Source organism: Clinocottus analis, unplaced genomic scaffold (genome assembly GCF_023055335.1).
Source record: "Clinocottus analis isolate CAN_PGR_092001 unplaced genomic scaffold, fCliAna1.0.p SCAF_14, whole genome shotgun sequence".
Lineage (NCBI taxonomy): Eukaryota > Metazoa > Chordata > Actinopteri > Perciformes > Cottidae > Clinocottus > Clinocottus analis.
The window spans coordinates 10,186,108-10,206,191 of NW_027175865.1; the positions used below are offsets into that span (position 1 = coordinate 10,186,108).

The 20,084-nt window shown below is 43.7% G+C and overlaps 1 protein-coding gene across 3 annotated transcripts; it reads right to left on the minus strand.

The window, feature by feature from the left end:
* Positions 1-3,541: 3,541 nt before the first annotated feature.
* On the minus strand, positions 3,542-17,354 carry cspg5b (chondroitin sulfate proteoglycan 5b). Of its 3 annotated transcripts, XM_068575465.1 has the most exons (7): positions 16,597-17,354; positions 10,714-11,497; positions 9,412-9,600; positions 8,858-8,936; positions 8,309-8,371; positions 6,198-6,362; positions 3,542-4,695 (listed from the first exon to the last, which is right to left on the minus strand). In XM_068575465.1, exons 1-7 carry the CDS (start codon positions 16,676-16,678, stop codon positions 4,021-4,023), a joined length of 2,037 nt encoding a protein of 678 aa, XP_068431566.1. In that variant the 5' UTR covers positions 16,679-17,354; the 3' UTR covers positions 3,542-4,020. The 3 variants fall into 3 exon arrangements, with proteins under 3 accessions (XP_068431566.1, XP_068431567.1, XP_068431565.1); XM_068575466.1 differs by lacking the exon at positions 8,309-8,371; XM_068575464.1 differs by lacking the exon at positions 8,309-8,371 and having other exon boundaries at positions 8,774-8,936.
* Between the last annotated feature and the right edge of the window lie 2,730 nt (positions 17,355-20,084).

Genomic DNA, 20,084 nt, shown 5'->3' on the forward strand with positions numbered 1-20,084 from the left:
GAGAGAAAATATGTTTGACGTTCATTTTTCGCAAACAAACAGATGACTCAAAGCTTTGATTAAAAATCAAATTGGGCTTTGTATGAAAATATAGTCAAACCACGGCATTGTGTGGGTAGGCAATTGCACTAATTATAAAATCCTTCATCTGCTATAGGCATCTCAGGAGACATTTGTGTGTGTAGGTGTGTGCGTGTGCGTGAGGGTGGGGGTAAGACAGAAGGGAGAGCAGAGAGAGAAAGATAAATTACATCTGTTTTGGGTCAGCAAAAGAACTTTGTAGCCTTACTTAAAGAGGCAGTAATGTAGCTGCCAGCAGGCGATGCACTTAAAGCCCTATAGTTTTCACACACACGCACAATCCACACATACAGTTTGCAAAAATAGCATCTCATCAACCCAGCTCAGTGTTAACTGCAGATCTCTCATCTGCAAATGCATTCATCGTGCACACACACACACACACACACACACACGAACACACACACACACACACACACACACACACACACACACACACACCTGCGCACTATCCCAGCTCTCATCTCCTCCCCTGCAGAGCTTCAACGCCCAAGATCATCAAAGATCCCCCTGATATCTACATGGTAACAATATCAATTATCAAGTATCATGTTGAATCAGCATACATTCCCTCAGTCGACAGAAAGTGAATGCAAAATGAAGATGCCCATCAGCGGTTTCAAAGTGCCAGAGGGTCTTATCTGAATCTAAAGTACCAGTGCACGTTGGTCTGCGGGGCAACGCTGCCACTCGGTGGTATATACAGGAGCTGCACGCACGCACGCACACGCACACACACACACACACACACACACACACACACACACACACACACACACACACACACACACACACACACACACAAATGGGGCAGGTTGGAGAGGAGGTTGCGCAAGGTGACATCTCAGAGGAGTTCGGCCGCCTAGGGCAGAGCTCACCCCAAGCATGACTCGTGTAATTGAGCCCTACTCTTCAATTTATCCGTTCTCCGCTCACCGTTTCCTCTTTGAAACACGAGATTCATGTTGACTGTAAACATGTCATGTTACAACAAGATAAATGGTAGCATATTATAATCGTATAACGTATCATTTCATTTTATGAATTGGAAACATCTTGTTATAAAAATACACTTTTCACAGAATGACAAATAAGTTGTATATTCTTTTATACTTTTTTTCACAATTTTTTTATTCATGGATGGTTTCACGTCTTCCTCAAATATTATCTCGGATTTGACTGTGAGACACACAGAGCAAACCTGAGAGGTGGTTTTCACTTCTGTTTGAGCAGGCTGCTGGGCTCGTGATCTGCGACAACAGACCTCTTTAAGGGAGAAAACTTGGATTTTGAAACATTTGCTGAATACTCATTCGACCTGACCTCTAATCAGGTCATGCAACCATCACTTGAGCGCTAAACGAGTACCCTGCTAAGATCATAGGACCAGAGTTTGGAGACAGACACTTTTTTTGGTTATCATTCCACAATAACCAGCTTTTTAATGTGCATTGTGTTCTTATTCTAGATGAATTTAAAGAATGGACTGGCCTATAGACATTTGCTTTTTTTGCAGATAATTTAAAATGTTAAATACAAAGTGTATTATTTTATGCACCAATAAACAAAAACATCTTAATATTTCCAAATACATATTTTCCAAAGTAAGTATTTCAGTTTCAATGTCACTCCAAAATCAAACTTTTTTAAGAGCACAGGGATCTTCTAGTCCTCACAGGCATTTCTCATTGCTTCAAAAGCTTTAAAAAATGACAACTGAGGACATATGAAGGACGCGCTGTAGGTTCCTTGCAGGTGGAGCCGGACAGGAGGACTCTTCGGAGGCCATGAGTGTCACTGAGGGAAACGGACACTCCACTTCAAAACCTGTCAATTACTCTTTTCATGTCAACACAGCTTATTTCTGATGAATGAGCACAGCAGGAAGGATAGCGTCACCTTCACCTAATCCATCTGGAATGAGAAGGTGCTTTTCATCCAAGAAATAGTCAGAGAACAAAAGCTGGCTGAGCCAGTGCAGCCTACAGCTGTTAACCACCCTGGAGGAGGTCACACTGTGTGAAATAGGCTCTAGATATTTAATTGGAATTGCCTGAAGAAACAGAAGTGCATTCTGCAAGAGGTATAGCTCATTCACGGCCTGAACCCTTCACGTTATAAATAATACAGTAACAACATGAGGAGAAAGTGTAGGAGAAACCATAAGAGGATTCAAAGGGAATACATCTAACTGTGTGTGTTTGAACTGGATCCAGATCGAGTACACGCAGTCTTGTTTTGTCAGTATCGGTCAGTCAGTGTTTTATCTGACATGTTCCAAGTTTCAGTGTTTACCTTTCTTATTCTGCGACAGCATCCATATCTGCTGTATAAATCACAAGTTTCCTTTGAGACAAAATCATAACGTTAAAGGTAGAATTGTTTAGGAGAAAGAGTTACCCAGTTGCCTCTGTTTGTTTTGATCCAAGGTAAACAATTATTTATTATTTGTTATTAACAGTTATTTTTGTCTATACTATAACTTTAAATTGTCTACATTTACAGAAAAATAATACACTGGCCTGCTATTGTTCCTGAGTTGTACAAAAATACAATAAATACAATAATATGCGGGCAAAAGAAATGTTCAATGGGGAAAAGTGCACCGATAAAGACAGCAATTGTTAATTTGTTTAATTGAACAACTAAAGAAAAGTTGCTTGCTAATGTTACTGTGGTTAGTTTAGACACCGGGTGGTTCTCGCTCTCCAATGCCTCTGCTGAAGGTAACGCGCTACATTTTGCCTCCAGTCGTTTGCTTTGAACATGAACATGTGTCTGACCACTAAAGAATGGTGGCTCGCTCGTTAGTGACGTTTAGGTGACCTCGTGTACTAAAGTCAGCTCACGAACTCCTTTCTGTGTCAGCGTGTTACATTGTCAGTAAATGTCACTTGTGGCCCCAGTGACCGTTATTCAGGAAGGTTACCGTTCGTTCCATTTTACTTGTAGTGACATTTTAGAATAACATCTCAAACTGCAGGATTATGGAGTAGACGGTCAGTAATTCTCTACTGACAGTCTCATACACACAGGCAGGCTACTCAATCTATACACTGTACTTCATACACAGACTCAGGCCGTTAACATGGCATTCCTGTGGTTTACTGCTTTTATTTATTATTCTACTGATGGCTTTAAGCCTGAAATGTGCCTGGAGTTCTAGTGCTTGCTGTGGACACAAGGGGGCGGCAGAGGCCGTCATATCTCTTTAATATGCAGCTCGGCAACACTAACGGCAAACCTTCTGTCTCTTCTCTTTGCCTTGGTGTCTCTTTTAGTCTTTGTTTTCCTCATTCCTCATATCTTTCCACATCCTTAGAACACAATACTACACGCTTTGTTGTATTATCTATTTATTGAGGATTAGAAACATGAAAAACATACCAAAAAGCCTGTGAAAACATGAAATTATGTTACACAGTGAATAGCAAATTTTTTTTATACAAACCATTGATAATACTAATGCTAATGACGTAAACCTATATGAAACCTTAATGAACAATATCCTCAGCGGTCGCTGACGTTGGCACCATGCTAGGAGAGCATATTCACATGTCGTGGTTCTGTTTGTGCTTGTGTGGCAGAATCCTGAGCTTTGAGAGGTTATTATTATTTACAAGAAGGAGTGAATGTTTGGCTGCAGCCACTACGTGGTGTTGTCCGTGTGTATTTTGGTGCATCCATGTCTGAGTTTGAGAGAGTGTAGTGTATGCAGAGTTGTCCCAGTTCTAGTTTTCTGGCTCCATGGACCAACACCATGGTAGCATGCTCCTCCTCCAGGCATAAACGTGAGGAGGCAGGGTGCAAAGATGGATGATAGATAGATGGATCATTTACATATAACTAATAAAAAAGTTAGAGTTGTGATGGATTTATTGCTGATTAGATCAAGACAGATGTTTGTGCGTGTGATTATGAGGCTAGGTGGAGGCCAGGTCAAGAGAGTGGCGGCAGAGATCGGGTGCTGACCGCGCTGTAATTTGCCCTGGATGGGGATGGAGGAGGCTGGGTGAGGTGAGGAGAGGAGGGTGATGGACGAATGTGTCCACTCTGGTACTCTCTCCCAGCCTCAGAGCCCTCTGAGCCGGGACGTAGCGACCGACCTCTGGGCCTGCGTAACTGAGGTGGGGTGGAGGAGGAGGTGGGCATGCATTTGTACTGAAAGGGAGTGTGATGGGAAGACGGATAGCAGGTGGGGGAAGAAAAGCCACCAGGAGTAGAGTGATGACTGGGTGACGGGTGGCGACCTGGTGATGGGTGACGGCAAGGTGAGAACTGCCTCCCAGACAAGGGTTCATCGTTACTGGGTGAGTGTTCCTTGGTGTGTTTGGGGGATTTAGGCGACTTAGGCACCTTAGCGGATTTGGGCGTCTTGGGCGTCTTGGGTGTCTTGGGTGTCTTGGGCGTCTTAGGCGTTTTAGGCGATTTAGGTATTGGGTGAGAAGAGCAAAAGTCGGCACTTCGAGTGTGAGGGGCTTGGCTGGGAGAGGCGGAGTCTCCGTTGTTGGCAACCTTGTATAAGAAGACGTCATACTGAAGAGGTGAGCTGGTCTCTGAGTGGAGCTTGGCTTCTTTGGGGAGGAGCACTTCCAGGCCAATAGTGACTCCATCCTGATGCGTAAATATGGCAAGTAGAGAAGGATGGAACAATGTAGGAACAGTCACACAGGCCAAAATGAAGACAAATAAAATATACAAAGAGATACAGACATGGATTCATTATGAGACAATAAGCCTCATGGCACGGGCACATTATCTTAAATCTGAAACAACTGATTTTTTAGCCACTTGGGGGTAGTGAAAACCAGCTGTGAACACAACTCTCACCTTTTAAGTTAAAAAGACAATACTTGCCTTTCTACACATCCAGCAAACGGAGCCACATTAGCATTCAGTTGTGTTTGTGGTCTTTGAGTGAATGCAAGTCCAACACTCACTCACCAATTACCTCTGTTTTTTGGTCTTCACTAAATGTCATGATTTCCTCATTGATTTCCCAGCAACAACACTTGGGTTCGAAGTAGAATAGCAGCTTGAAATATTAATGCTCTGAGAGGGAGATTTTTTTTAAAAAGGGTTATATTTCAAGGTTTTTTTTGTAGCTCCCATTCATTTTGGAGAGCTGTCCGTGGTGCTGAATGGGCACACGGTAGCTATTGTTTGCGTGGTGTAATCTGTGAGCAGCCTACTGTAGCACAAAAGCGGGGTCAGCGGTGCAGTCAGTTATTATTAGCAGGGGAGCAGTTTGGGCAGTAGTTAGCTTCACCATGAGCATGCAGAGAAAGAGAGAGAGCGAGAAGGAAAGTACAGCTCATAGCAACACACAGGGACAAGCTGCATAAAATTAAAAAGATTTATTCCAACGACTGTGAACTATAATCCTCCATACCCAAAAAAGTACAAAAGAACCTCAAGTACATTAAAGTATTATAAATCACATTGAAAACCAAGACACAGCGTGTGTATTATATGTATATAGGTTCAAATATCAACTCCAAGCAATTATTTTGACCTCATGTAATCTAGACGAATCCACTTATTAGCAATGTCAAACATGAATATCTCGCAAATACAGATTCACTTAATTTCCACTTACTTTTTTTGCAAATATTACGTTTTCAGACACTTTTCGTCAATAACAACAATGCATGCGGGCAGAGAGACAGTAAGGCGGGGCAGGCAGAGGGGAGGTGGGGAGGTTTGGGTAAACAGGAGAGGAGACAATGAAGGAGCGAGAGTTCATTGGCCAAAGACCAAGGCAGGGGCATCGGTAGAGAGGAGAGTAAGTCATTAGTTGGTCCAAGCCAGAGATTTTAGTCCGGCTTAAGAGGCGATAGAGGAAAGAAAGGAGGCTCCACTATCTGATCAGCATCGGAATGGCAGCCTTGTAAACAGGACTGTTGTGCTTCTGAAGTTGTATCCTTAAATTCATGTTGTGCTTACTTTTGAAATTAGGCCTGATTGGACTGTTAAAAATACACAGTATGCACATTGCGACAATACATAACACTTTGCTGTAGTTTGTGTGCTCGTTAAAAATTTTGGTCAGATTCTCCGGCAGCACACCCTGACGTATGGGGATATTATACCAGGTTGTTCTGGGGCGAGTTTACCTCGGCGTTTTCCTCGGTGTGGTTAGGGGTGTGGCCCTGGTCTTGGACGACAGAGGTTGGACGGTTGTTCTCGTGTTTGGGGGAATGAGAGTTGAGGATATTCATTGACCCCTCTTCCTTGACTTGTTGGGACTTTGCTGGGTCGTCCTGCTTCTGAGGATCATCCTGTGGGGAGAGGTTAACACTTTGTATGCATGCCTCACACTTACATGTACCACCAACACATCTGAACACACACGTAGGACACAAGGGACATCGAGAAGTAGACCGTCTGCAAAGCGCTCCATGTGTTTGTATATTTTGGTGTGTGTGCTCCTGTAGGGGTCCGTGCGGAGCCTCAAATGCTTTTCTACCTGTGTCTCCTGAAGACTTAATAGCTTTCCCACCATGATTCGTTTTTGTATAATTTATTGTATTTAGAATGTGTATTACGGATCATTTGAATGGATGGGGTGACATTTCTTGACAGGTTCATGTCACTGGAGAAAGACATCATTTAAAAAGAAAGCACTCTAGTTGTAGTTCTAACAAAACATGCACAACATAGAATAATTGCATGAACTTTTGTGGTGCATTAAACCCTCACAGCTAAGCCCCGGGCCCAAAGGTGAAATTAAGAAGCTAACTACATCATGTGTACTGAAGGAAACACATGATAATAGCGTATCCCAGGTGGTCATACTTGGTACTCTAAGCACTTTTGACTGCTTAAAACAATTGAATGAACTAACGATTAGAATGCATAATCTGGCAATATCCAAAGCAAGAAATCTCCCAGGAAGCTCGCTCTTCTTCATGCTAGAGATGATCATTCTTTAGCTGATACGGGTGCATAGGCTGATTCTGCATCTGTATGCTTAGACTTTTATTTAATTAACAAATCAGTCCTCAGCATATAAAAAACATACGAATCGGACCTCTGACATTTTAAAACTGCATTGCAGACCAAATGTCTGCAGGCGCTTTTTGACCTCTAGACCTGACATTTAAAGCATCCAGAGGTCACAGACACACATCTATAACCACTGCACTGAAATGCCAGTGGAGTTCTGAGAGGAGTTTTATTTTATTAAAAAAGTCACAATTTGTTTACTTCATTTATCCCAGCCAGGTAGGTATGGCTAATGGACTGCAAATAAATAGATGCTTTATAAAATCCATCTGTCTGTGCTTGTGTTTGAATGCAATAATCATTTAAAGAGCTGTGTTTGTCTATGACTACCAAACTATTGTGTACGTCTGCATGTGTCAGCTTGTAAATAACCAAGCCATCGATTGATTGGCATGTCACAGACATCTGAAGGTCATAGGCACAGCAGGCAGTAAGTAGGGCACCATCGATCGGTCACACTAAACGGCCTTTCACACCAGAGACAACAAGTTCAAAAAGCTTAAAGTACTGGGAGTGAAATGGCTTTGTTCTGTTATAACATTATGTGCTGTTTGTGGTTAATCTCTGTTTGTATCTGCTTCTGTTAACAAGACTCGTTATTATTTATTGATATTGAAAATGTAAGCATGCTTCAATAACACTTCATATTGTGTTGGCTTAGTAACCCGGTAACCGGTTGTTGTGATTGTTGATACCTCAGCAGGGGCACAAAACCCCACAAACACAATCACAGATAGAAATCAGTGCATCAATGTGTACATATTCATAGACACACACACACACATGCTGCGATGCAACTCACTTTATAAAAGCACTACACACACAACCTTTGTCAGAGGAAAAGGAGAAACCTGCAACACAGGGACCCTAAAATGGCTGTCTGAACTTAATCGTACAAGAGTGAAGCCAGCAGTTAAAACAAAATGGAGGCCGAGCTCAAGAAACTGTGAAGACAAGAGAGCCAGCAAATGTGGGAGCTTGCTATTTAATCACACAGCTTCACAACTATTTGCAGATAGATAAAAGAGTAATCTTTTCTACCTACAGTGTAGCTGGAATGCAGCTGATAGGAGATCAGATGCAGAAAGAGTTTGTGGAAGTGAGGTTTGTTGTAAATTGAGAGCCGAATCTGTCATCTAGCAGTTGCACAGTGGGTTCAAAGCAAAGCCAGGAAGGGGAAATTGCTGTAACACAATGTGAACGTGTCCGTTGTGCTTACCTGGAAGTGATTATAAGAGTTTCTGGGTTTATATTCCCAGTTATAGTTGGCTGTGGACGGCCTCTGATGGGGATAGCATTAAACACACACATACTATACAATTGAAATTGGAGGTGGAAATCCCATTTAACAGGGCACTTTACACAGATGTGTGCAGAACACTACGAGCTTAAGTCAGTTGGTGCGAGTAGTGTGGATAGGAACAGATAAATGGTCATGCATAGAGACAGAAAGGCAGTCCCAGACAAATACAGAAATCAAGTACCTATGTAAACTGGCAGAGAGAAAACACAGGAGTGGATATCAAGAGCAAAAAGGAAAACAGATGAAGAATACAACAGACAGACAAAGAGAAAATAAATTGTAGATGCAGAGGATGGGACTGAAAAGTTAGACAAAGACGATGAACATTGACAGGAAGGAAGAAAAAAAAGCAGAATAAACATGAGGAGAGTTGGGGCGTACCTGACAGATAATGTTGTCATAGTACGCCAGGTTGTGAGTGTGAGCTTGGGGAGCGATCGGAGGGGTGTCACACAGTTTCCTTACGTTTGGCTGCGAGCCGTCGGCTGTTGTGGAAACGGAGAGGCCGTCTGTCTGGGGCTCGCTGTTCTGTGGGCGGTACTTACTGCAGCGGGGCAAAGATACAGATGTGTTTGTCAGGAATATTCATCGTTCCTATTTTCCTACGTTGCTCTGCCCAGTTTGAAACTGGGGTCCTCTGTAAGATAACCGTCATTCAAAAAAACATATCATCTCGTTCTAAAAATTTAAACAATTCAGTGACTCCAAAGACTACATTGTGGCTGTTGATTAAAATCTAATTTGATAGATTAGATGGATTTTTGTTAATGTTGTCTTCCTCTCCATCTAATTCCATCCTCACATCTCTCCCCCTCTACTGTTCCTAAACCCTCTTTTCATTTTATTTCCACAGCTTTTCTAAGGCCCTAAGGCCCAATTAGACTGAAACCAACGGCCACCTCTCTCTCAGCTCCGGTCATATAGTGGAACTCGGCTAGCAATACATATTTTTACATTCTCACCTCCCAGTCGCACACACACACACACACACACACACACACACACACACACACACACACCTGCGTTTGCGAAGTCGCCTGTTCTCATTCTTGAGACGGTGCAGCCTCTTGGCAAAGAACACGATGATCATGAAAAGGAGGATGAGCACCAGGGAGGCCACGCCTACCACCGCACACATCACCTGGAACTGTGTGACCGCCCAATCACAGCGCATGCCTTTGTTCCAGATGTAGTCCTGCACGTTGCACCTGCAAGTAAAGTGACACAAAGGGGTAATATTGGCCTTTTTGATCAATGAAACGATCAGAAAAAATGTCTCTGCTTATTATCTAAAAAAAAAGCATAAACCACAAGTTTTAAGCCCACTGGACTATCATATTTACCATATTTATAGCCACAGCATGTAAGCCTAAGGAAAGAGTGTAAAATGGTACTCAGAGCTGATGACATAGTGTCCTGAGGTCTGTCCAGTAAAGCAGGGATTCGGCCTGCAGCCTAACCCTTAATGAGATCAAAGGATCAGCATATGTGTGTGTGTGGTTGTGTGTGCGGGTATTTTTTTATGTGTATGTTTGTTTGTGTGTGTGTGTGTGTGTGTATTTTTTCCATATTCCCGTGTTTCTCTGTGCAATTACATGCGAGTGTTTGAACATGTGTTTGAAGCGTGCCCACAAGAGTGTGTGTAGGTCAGTGTGTGTGCGCTGTTACTCAGCAGGTATTTGAGATGAGCAACAGTCTACCACCGAGCTTACACCGAGTCTACTGGATAGAACAGATGGTGTTATCGAGGCGTGGTGTATGTGCCCGAGTGTGTCTGTAAACGCGTGTGTATGTACAGAAGGAGTGTGTATGTGTGTGTCCCTCCCTGACCTCACTGTATTGTCCTTTAAATGTGTGCATACTGTTTGTGTGTCTACATCAGCTGTCACCAACCTATGAGCACACACACACACACTCTTTACCCCATGCCTTAATAACTGAGCTAATCCTTTAGCGACCCCGCTGTGATCTTCACAAACCCTCATGACACATTAAGCCATCCTTCTATCTATGTGCGTGTCTGTGTTTTCAGTGTCTGTACGCTTGTCTGAAGTCTCCTAAATATTTTCTTTTGTGTTGGAAAGGGAACATAGTGAAAACATCCCAACAAAAAAGGGGAATGTTTTTGCGCCAAACAACCCCCCCCCATCCCCACCACCAACCCCCAAACATCCCTATTGCCACATACTGAACAGTACATTTGTACTAGTTTTCCTATAAAAACCTGCACTACCTGCTTATTAATGCTACTAAAACAACTCACATGTCCTTAATGTATTACTACTACAAAGGGAAAAACTGCTATTTTGTGTTTTTCTCACCTGCAGAAGGCTCCCATTCCTGCCACCACAGTACATACTCCTCCATTGAAGCAGAAATTGGGTTCAACATCACACTGAGACACACAAACCGCAGGTCCAGAGCGCACAAAGCCTAGTCTGCAGCCGTCTGCCCCCATGGCACCACCGAAGCCTAACCCATCACCTTTATCCATCCCGGGCATGGGAGTAGCTGGTAAGAAGGGCTTCACGTCGATGTTAGGCCTCACGCTGTCAGGAACAGCAGGAGAACCAGCCAGCAGTGGATTCTCATCCTCCATTTCAGGTGGGGGTGAAGGCGTGGGCTCGGGTTCTGGAGTCGTGTCAAGTGCCGAGAGGTCGTCGTCAGGAGCCAGGTAGTCGTAAAAGTCAGAAAGTGTCCATGCAGTTGGGTCTCCCCCCTTTTGCTTCTGGGCTTTGGGGGCTTTAGGGGCTTTGGCCCAATCCAGAGCAACATCAGAGGTCAGAATATCTGGCGCAGGGCTGTGAAACTCCACGGTGATGACGTCATCAGACATGGGGTTTCCAGGCTGGTCTGGACCCGCCCCTCCAGCGGTGAACTCTTCCCCCACAGGTGAGTCTTCCTCTTCAACGTCTAAGTGGGCACGTTTGTGAGACTTGTGACGTTTGGATGAGCTGAGTGGGAGTTTAGCCCCGAGCCCCGCTCCGATCAGGTGGTCCCTCTCAGCCGAGTCATCACTGAGCACCATCCTGGTGTTCAGGGCCTGCTTGTTGAAAGATGTTTGGTTGTGGTGGTGATGATGATGCTTGGCCACTGAATGTCTCCCTGTCAGTCGGACACAAAAAAGGCATTACAGAAGCAATCCAGTGTGGCACTTCTATGAAGTTGAGTGACTCACAATAACCAGATTTAACAAAAGATTGCCCGGACCAGAGGCTGAGATATCGACAATGGGCAAGTTAAAAAAAAACACTTGATGCCACACTTCTCATAATTCATCTCAATTGTGTCATTTGTATCAGACCTGACCCTACCCGGTTTACACCCATCTCTTTAAAGTGATGCTTTTTGCCAAGAGTTAGATGAGAACATTGATACAGCGACAACAGTGCTGTTAAACTTATCATCTAACTTACAAAAGGACAGTTCATTTCCAAAAATGTAAAACCAGTGTACAGGCTTTTTAATAGTACGCCACATAACAGGTAAACTACCTTTGATTTTAAAACGCGATTGACTGGTGAAGAAGGCCGGCTCCATCATTGGCTGCAAACAGGACTGTCTGGAACAGGTGGTGGAGAGGAGGACACTGAAGAAAGTATTGTCCATATTGAACAACCCAGGCTACCCTCTCCACCTCCTACTGCAGGGACAGCACAGCACTTTCTCCAACAGACTCATCCAGCTGTGCTGTCACTAGGACCGATACAAGAGATCATTCCTGCCAACTGCAACAAGACTTGATAATCACCTCGAAGCCAGATCCTCCTTAAATTTAATCATCAACAACCCTAGCACCGCTTTTGTCGTTTAGTTATCTATCTATCTATCTATCTATCTATCTATCTATCTATCTATCTATCTATCTATCTATCTATCTATCTATCTATCTATCTATCTATCTATCTATCTATCTATCTATCTATCTATCTATCTATCTATCTATCTATCGATCTATCTATCGATCTATCGATCTATCTTAACGTAATCATATTGTATATAACACTGCATCAATGTAAGAGCACTGTGGGAGATTGTTATTCTGTGTCATACAATCTAAATGTGGATGACACAATTATAGATAAAGGTGTGTAGACACACGCACACACACACACACACACACACACACACACACTTATCTATAAACATATATCTATATATGTATATCTTATAGCTTGTTCTTTTTTTAAATCGGAGATAATCCCAAGGTACTGCCTGTGTTTTGTTTGATAAAGATTGTGGCCCAAAGACGAGGCATGGATAATTTAAACGGATCCCTACAGTTATACCAGAGATGCCTACTGGCTGTATCAGGCTGGCTTTAAAAGAAAATACTATTAAGTCACAATATCCTTCACCATGAATTTAGCTGGAATACAATAAAAAATATGCAAAATTTTATCAGATATATGATTTGTTGAAAAAAGAAAACTGCTGTGGTTTATGAGCTAAGTGATTATTTGTCAAGGAAATCAGAACAAAAACTAAAGACTAGTGTGTAATCAGACTGCAGAGGATTAGGCACAATGAGAGACTGACTAATGTGCTCTAGTGGTGACTGAGACTGGGTGAGGATTAGATTAGGATTTACAGCAATAGGTTAGAGGCTGATTGGTCAGACACTCCTCCTGTTTTTGGCAATCTTGTGTAAAAGATGCACATACAAAGATGAAGAGACAGAAAAAGAAAAAGACAGAGGACAGGGAGGTATTAAAACCTTTTAACATTCAGCCGGCCATTGATGACTAACAATTACAAGCTAATTATGAGCAACCACGTTGTTCAAACCCACACTACTCGGAAAATGTGTAAAAAAAATGGAATCTTGGGTTTTTAACTTCAACTCAGCTTTAACATCATTTGACTCCAATCAAGACACATGATCTGTCTTGCAGTTTAGGTTATACATTGATTTTAAAGGAGTATTTGCTATGTTTCTACTGTAAATGTGAAGAAACCCCTAGCAGCCTAGAACCAGCTGAGCACAAAGCCTGGACACTGGGAGAAACGGCTTGCCTGACAGTGCCAAAAAGTAATAAAACCCAGACCCTCTGAAGCTAATTTCTGAAATGCACTAGTGGTTCTGGTAAGTGGATTTTGTTACGTTTGGACAAAGCCGGTTCCCTGCCTTGTTAAGGGGAAAGGGGACAAGAGCGAAAGAAAGAAGTTCCTTGCAGTTGACAGAATTTCTCAAAGCCACTTCTTAACACTTTTCCACTGGCCTGCTACATCTCTGCACAAACGGTTAAACCGTAGAAAATACTTGGCTGGACGACTTCTCTCCCACTGCCACCCTGAAATCACTGTGACCAATGAGATCACTGCTTTCAGTGTCTGGCACTCCATTCAGGGCTAATACTAAAACCATCTGAACGTGCCTCGAGTCATGAAGACTAGTGGTGGCTGAGAAACCATGAGATTCACCTCACACACACACACACACACACACACACACACACACACACACACACACACACACACACACACACACAAACTGCAGTTGCCATGGTGAGATGTAAAGAGGTGCCATGTTGAAAGGAAGAGTGGAGAGAGGGAGTTGCAGTGGAAACAGAGAATCCAGTGTTTGTGCTCTCGCGCTCTCTTGTTTTTCAATCAATCAGCCAGCCAGGCAGTAAGTGTTATATGCCAACTCCATCTCTGGGAAAACCGAGATGGAATGAACTTGAATGCTTGACAGTTTGTGAGCGAGATAGACATGCTCCACCAGTTGAAACTGATTACGGCTGATTCAAATTTCATTTAAAGGTTCAATCGACCAATTTCTTCCCTGTTGAGACTTCAATGCCCTGTTCCGTTAGCAGCTGGCAGTCCTTTAGCGATTACCAGAGCAAAAGAGAACATGAAGAGATTACAAGGGCAAGACGGACATATTGAAAGCACGCTCCCCTTCTAAGCAATTTCCGTCTTGGAAATGGTGTGATTTGTGCCTTTAACAGCTCTTCACCTCTGGCATCACGCTGAGCATGTTGCCGAGGTGACACGTTATACCTGCAGTCACTGATTGGCTGGAGTGCAGATTCCCATCAGCCTTTTCATCGAACCAGCAAGACACAGTTGGAATTATGGATAGATGCTTGCTGTTGTTGGATGGAGACACAATTGATCCTTTTGTGACAATGCCACATCCACACACTGTTTGTACAACCACCATATGCATCCAGCACTCGGATTGAGGTTCCATTTAATACACAAGGCACAACTATAACAGACCATTTAAATTGGTCAACCTGCAACATCCACCCATTATATTCATGCCTATTATTCTTCCTACCTTCTGTGTGTGTGTGTGTGTGTGTGTGTGTGTGTGTGTGTGTGTGTGTGTGTGTGTGTGTGTGTGTGAGAGCATGTAAATAAAAAAAGAGTCCGGGATGCGGATGACCTGATCTATTGTGACTTATCGTGAGCTTTCTGGGGCTCAGGGCAGATGGACCTCACAGTATGCACCCACTCACAGTAACCATGTCTGGATGTTATCCATATCACGAGGCTGTAGAGGACAATCTGTTTCTGTATGCTTTGTGGATAGACTTATTGGTTTTACATAGAGATAAAAATGATTAATTGATTCATTAATACCCTGATTGAGAGCTGATTAATTTGCAACCATTTTCAAAATGTGCCTCTTTTCTTCATCCCCTTGGGCTTTCAGAATTATGATGAGCATTTCCTCTTATTTTATAAGCAAAACTATAAATTGAAAAAATTAAACTTGAATTAAGTCTTTATAGTAATTTAAGGCTATATGTTTCATTGTCTGTGTTGTGGTGTTCCTTTCTATTTGCTTGGTATATTCTGTTTAAGGGTCATGGAGAGAAAAAACATCTTCTGACATCACATAGTCAAACCAGATGGCTAGAAAAGTGACAATTTATAATGAAAGACACATGTCGACGTATGAAACACATGGTATGGGGTTAAAAACATGACAGGCAGGACGATGGGGATTTTTTTAATATGTCAATATGTCACAGTGTGTACGCCTGGTTACACATTAAGGGCGAGAGATGCGGCGAGAGGGGGCGGCACAGTTGCAGCGCGTTCCCACGTGAACCCCGGCGACCCTCCACGTGCACGAGCCACCCTGTTGCTGGGCAGCGGCAGTAGCTGTCCTTTTTTCATTTCCCAGATTTGCCACTATACTTTTCCACTATATTTTCTGCGCGTGAGCGCGCGCGTATACTGTATGTGCCAGACTGGTTGGTGTCAGACGTTCGTTTCCACACTGCCTGCCTTCGTGTCTCAAGGGATGGACAGTAAATGAGAAGGCGAGTAGGGGCGTGGCGTAGCGGTCCCGGTTGTTTCGGGCTTCCCCTGGATGTCTGGAGGAATTCAAGCCTTTCAGCGCCGTGAATAGGCCTCCTGTAGCCGGGCTGCGGTGCACCTAATCCCGCCTTTGTCTGGGCACGCACCGCCGCTGCAGCTGCAGTGGGCTACTGAACTGTTAAATGTCTCTCTCTCTCTCTCTCTCTCTCTCTCTCTCTCTCTCTCTCTCTCTCTCTCTCTCTCTCTCTCTCTCTTTCTAATCACCCACATTCCTGGCGTTCTTCTTTATACAGATGTTCCTCTCGATTGTAGCCTATAACATTTACAACACGCCATTACCTTGTATCTAATAGTTAGTCCACAGGAGGGTGAGGTTTTCTTTTCTCCCTCAGACTCTGAATGGGAATCAGATTGAATGGATCATGACCACAGCCTGTGGTTCAAGTGTCATTAACTATCAATACAGCAGCGCTCCATGACAGGAAATTGGGCAGAACATATCAAATCATACAATTGGATGTGTCAGCACATCTAGGAATTAGTTGACAGTCTTTTGCATGCAAAAATGAGCCCAGTGACATTATGAATAACAAAATTGATTAGCAATGTCTTTTAAATAACCTGTCAGTGTCCATACGGCACATGATTTAAAATCAGCCCATCAGTACCCAGCGTGTTACTATCAATAGAATCAAAGACTCAGACAATGCAACATTACAAAAGATGATTGCATAGCGAGTCTATAACCATCAATGCAGACATTTTAAATGGATATTGCATTCCCATCCCGCATATATGGACAATTTCCATTTTTCATATCATATTCCAATGCAGGTGTGATTTGATTCACGCACGTGCGCGCTTGCTCGCACTAATGCACGGACAGGGTGCGACTCCGGTAGTGCAGTGCATGGACTTACCGTTAGCAGACAGGGGGATGGTGACCATTAAGATGGTCAGTAGCACCTGCCAGGTGCCCAGACGACTGTCACCGCGCGCCATACTGTTGGCTATCTCTTTGACACACTGATGCAAACTGGGATCCCGTTCCTCGTGATACCGGTCAGATCGCTTGGCATACGATAATCCTCACGGCGAATCCTCCAAAGTTCAGATCTTGCCTGTTTTCGCCATTTCGCCGGTAACCTCCCCAACGGTTGGCCTCCCTCACAGCAGCTGTGTTTGTGTGTGTCTCTGTCTCTAAACCGTTTAACGGCTTGGGTTTGGTTCCATTGCACCGTGCGGCTGTCCTCTCCTCCACACCTTTTGCGCGCGCGCGTCACTCACTCTGCGCGTTGGGGTCCGTCGGCAGTAGTAGCAGCGCGAGGAGCGGTAGTAATAGTGCGCGCGACCGGCGGAGGGTCTGAAGACGAGATTTTAATGAGCCAGGTTTGTCACTGCTTGCCTTTCTGTGTGCGATCCGCTAAGCCTTTCCCTCTGGCTGCAGAGGCGACGAGCAGCAAAGCGCGGCGCGGCACGTCTCGCGCGCACAATGCTTTTGCGTGTCAAAGTGCCAGCACACTCACACCCGAGGAAATGCAAGCCAGTGTCCAGCCTCAGCCTTCTGTTGCTTGATGTGTGGCTGAATGTGTGATTTAAGCAGCGTCTGTTGTCAACTGGAAGTCAATATGCTCCATTTCCAGCACAGCTAATGTGTGTGAACATGATGTCTCTGCTGGTAGCTATAGCTTATGTGAGGAGGTCATTTGGGTGCACATTGCCTTTGGTCAGAGGTGTGCGTGTGTGTGTGTGTGCGTGTGTCCGCGCGCGCGTGTTTGTGCACAGTGTGGATAATAATCCTATTACTATTATATTCTCAGATGCTCCAGATAATGGCATCTGCTGCTATATCATTCCCCATCACACACACCCTGACACCTAAAAGGTCCCCTCCTTTTCCCCTTGCCCTATAGTTTAATATGCTGACACTCAATTTCCATCATATTCTTCCTCTAACCATCCCACAAGACACCCTAACACACATCATGTTTCACACTGCCATTGCAGAGTTCACTCTTTAATGCCATAATATAATTGGTTCCAAATACATTTATGTGATCACTGCTCTGTGACACTAATCCGTTTTCCTATTCCTCTGTCTCTTGCTGTCACAAACAGCAAACAAAACTGCCTGACTACACAGCCTCCTCCTAATGGGATTATGTCAAATATGTTATAAAGAAATAATTCGAACCAAATGCCGTTCATAGTGGGGGGAAACAAATGCGGTTTCACTCATTACTCATTGCATTGGGAGAAAATTGATCTTTGCCCCTGCTGTCTGCAGCATCCCGCTGTCCCCCATCAATTACCATCCAAAATAAACGACCCAATCTAAATGGAGCCCTATATCTCAAATCCCAACTCTCAGCAATGGAAGACTGGGGTGTTGTACAAGAAGTACCAGCAGAGTGACAGTGGGAAAGGTGGATAAAGGAAGAAGAGAGAGAGAGTGTGTGTGTGTGTGTGTGTGTGTGTGTGTGTGTGTGTGTGTGTGTGTGTGTGTGTGTGTGTGTGTGTGTGTGTGTGTGAGTGTGATGGGACTCATAGGATGGACAGACACGGGTGAGTATTGAAGAGAGAGAGAGAGCTGGAGAGTGGTGGAGATGGAGAAACAGAAAAATGTTCACTGATGCACTGCCAAACAGAGCAGAACGAAATTGCTTCCTTCCGTTCCCCCATACACACACACACACACACACACACACACACACACACACACACACACACACACACACACACACACACACACACACACACACACGCTGTGATAAATATACATGCACATAGATCCAATCTTTCAACTCCATTATCCAATAGCAACTAAATTAATTTCAGTGTTTGGCTATACAGGAAGGATAAGTTTACAGTATGGTGACGAGAAGTTAGTGTTTTCTTGGACATGCGGGACAGATGGACCTTACTGAGAACCAGAATGGAAGAATAGCACACCTTAGTCATTGCCAAGCTCTGTGCGTGTATGTGTTTGTGCATGTTGTGCTCCGGCCGCATCGTTTTTTTCCTTCCTGTTCCTGTGTTGCACAGTTTGGGGTGGACAGGTTGTCCAAATTCCCCCTGGTGCATTCCCTGTGTGTGTCAGAGAGTGTGTGTTTGTTGCAGCGTCTACTCGAGAGAAGAAGCTGCTTTTTAAACTATATATACACCCATGAAGCCTACATGGCTAACAATGAGCAGGCATAGTGTGTCAATTCAGAGCAGTCTGAAATCTAATCTCTTCAACACACAGTGCACTCCAACTGTCAACATATTTCTCTTTTAGACAAACACCTCTAGTCTTGTATTGACACAGACACATGGTTGTGTTTGTGTGTATTTCAAATTGTAGTACGCTAGAAATATGGGAAGAGTTCAGGAGTATGTTGTTTACCTTCACTCATTGAGGTCACTGCTGTTGTCGCATCTCACGACCACACTTCCAGCTGTCGAAACAAAATCCACTCGCATATAGTACCACAGAAGTAGTCATTAAAATATAGCTTGCGACAGAGTTATGTTTTAGAAACAGATGCTTAGCTCTGTGTGGGACATTACATAGAGGGTCATTGCCATGTGAGCCCCATTAAAGGGCCCCTGGAGGCCGGTGCTGTCAGGTCCAGTGATACGATGCGTCTGACCCTGACCGGGTGGTTGTGTAGCTGAGGTTGATTTGTTGGAGTCCTGGAGTCTCACTCTCTCTTTTACCTGCTCAGAGAACCCTCCATATTTGCTTGTCCTCCCCACATCTCTGTTTCGAGGCAATTGTTTTATCTTTCTCTTCCTTTTTCTTGGACTAACAATTGAAGCTTGAATCCTGTGCCTTTTCAAACTCCCATGACTTTAAATCAACCAGAAGCTTATTCTGTCCGACAATTCAAGATAGTTACAGACTGACATACAACATTTAGTTACAGTACATCTTAATGCAGGTGAAGATATTTTAGGATTTGAAGGCTGCTATGAGTTCCACCATTCCCATCTTCCATCTCCACTTATAAAATACCATCAGAGGAAAGAACAAAAGGTTGTTTGTTATGGCGACAGGATATATTTAAAACCTGACTTCAGACTTTAGAGTTATGCAAACTGTACAACAAGTACAACTACCTCTTAGTTCAGGCTATCTAACCCTCCAATGGTCTTCTCTTGTAAGGGCATCTTGTTTAGAAATGACTGAACCTGATTGAGCCAATCATTAGCATTTGATTGAGTAGCAGTACTGAATATTGAGCCAGAACAGCTTTAAAAAAACCCAATATAAAACTGTAAATCATAACTTGCTTTCTGAAAAACAAGCCCAAAACTGCTGTATTTTGATGTATTGAACACCATAAGTAATACGTCCCTCAATGTGACTGTCTAAACAGATGTCGTGCCCCACAAGATGAGTAAAACACACACAGACACACAC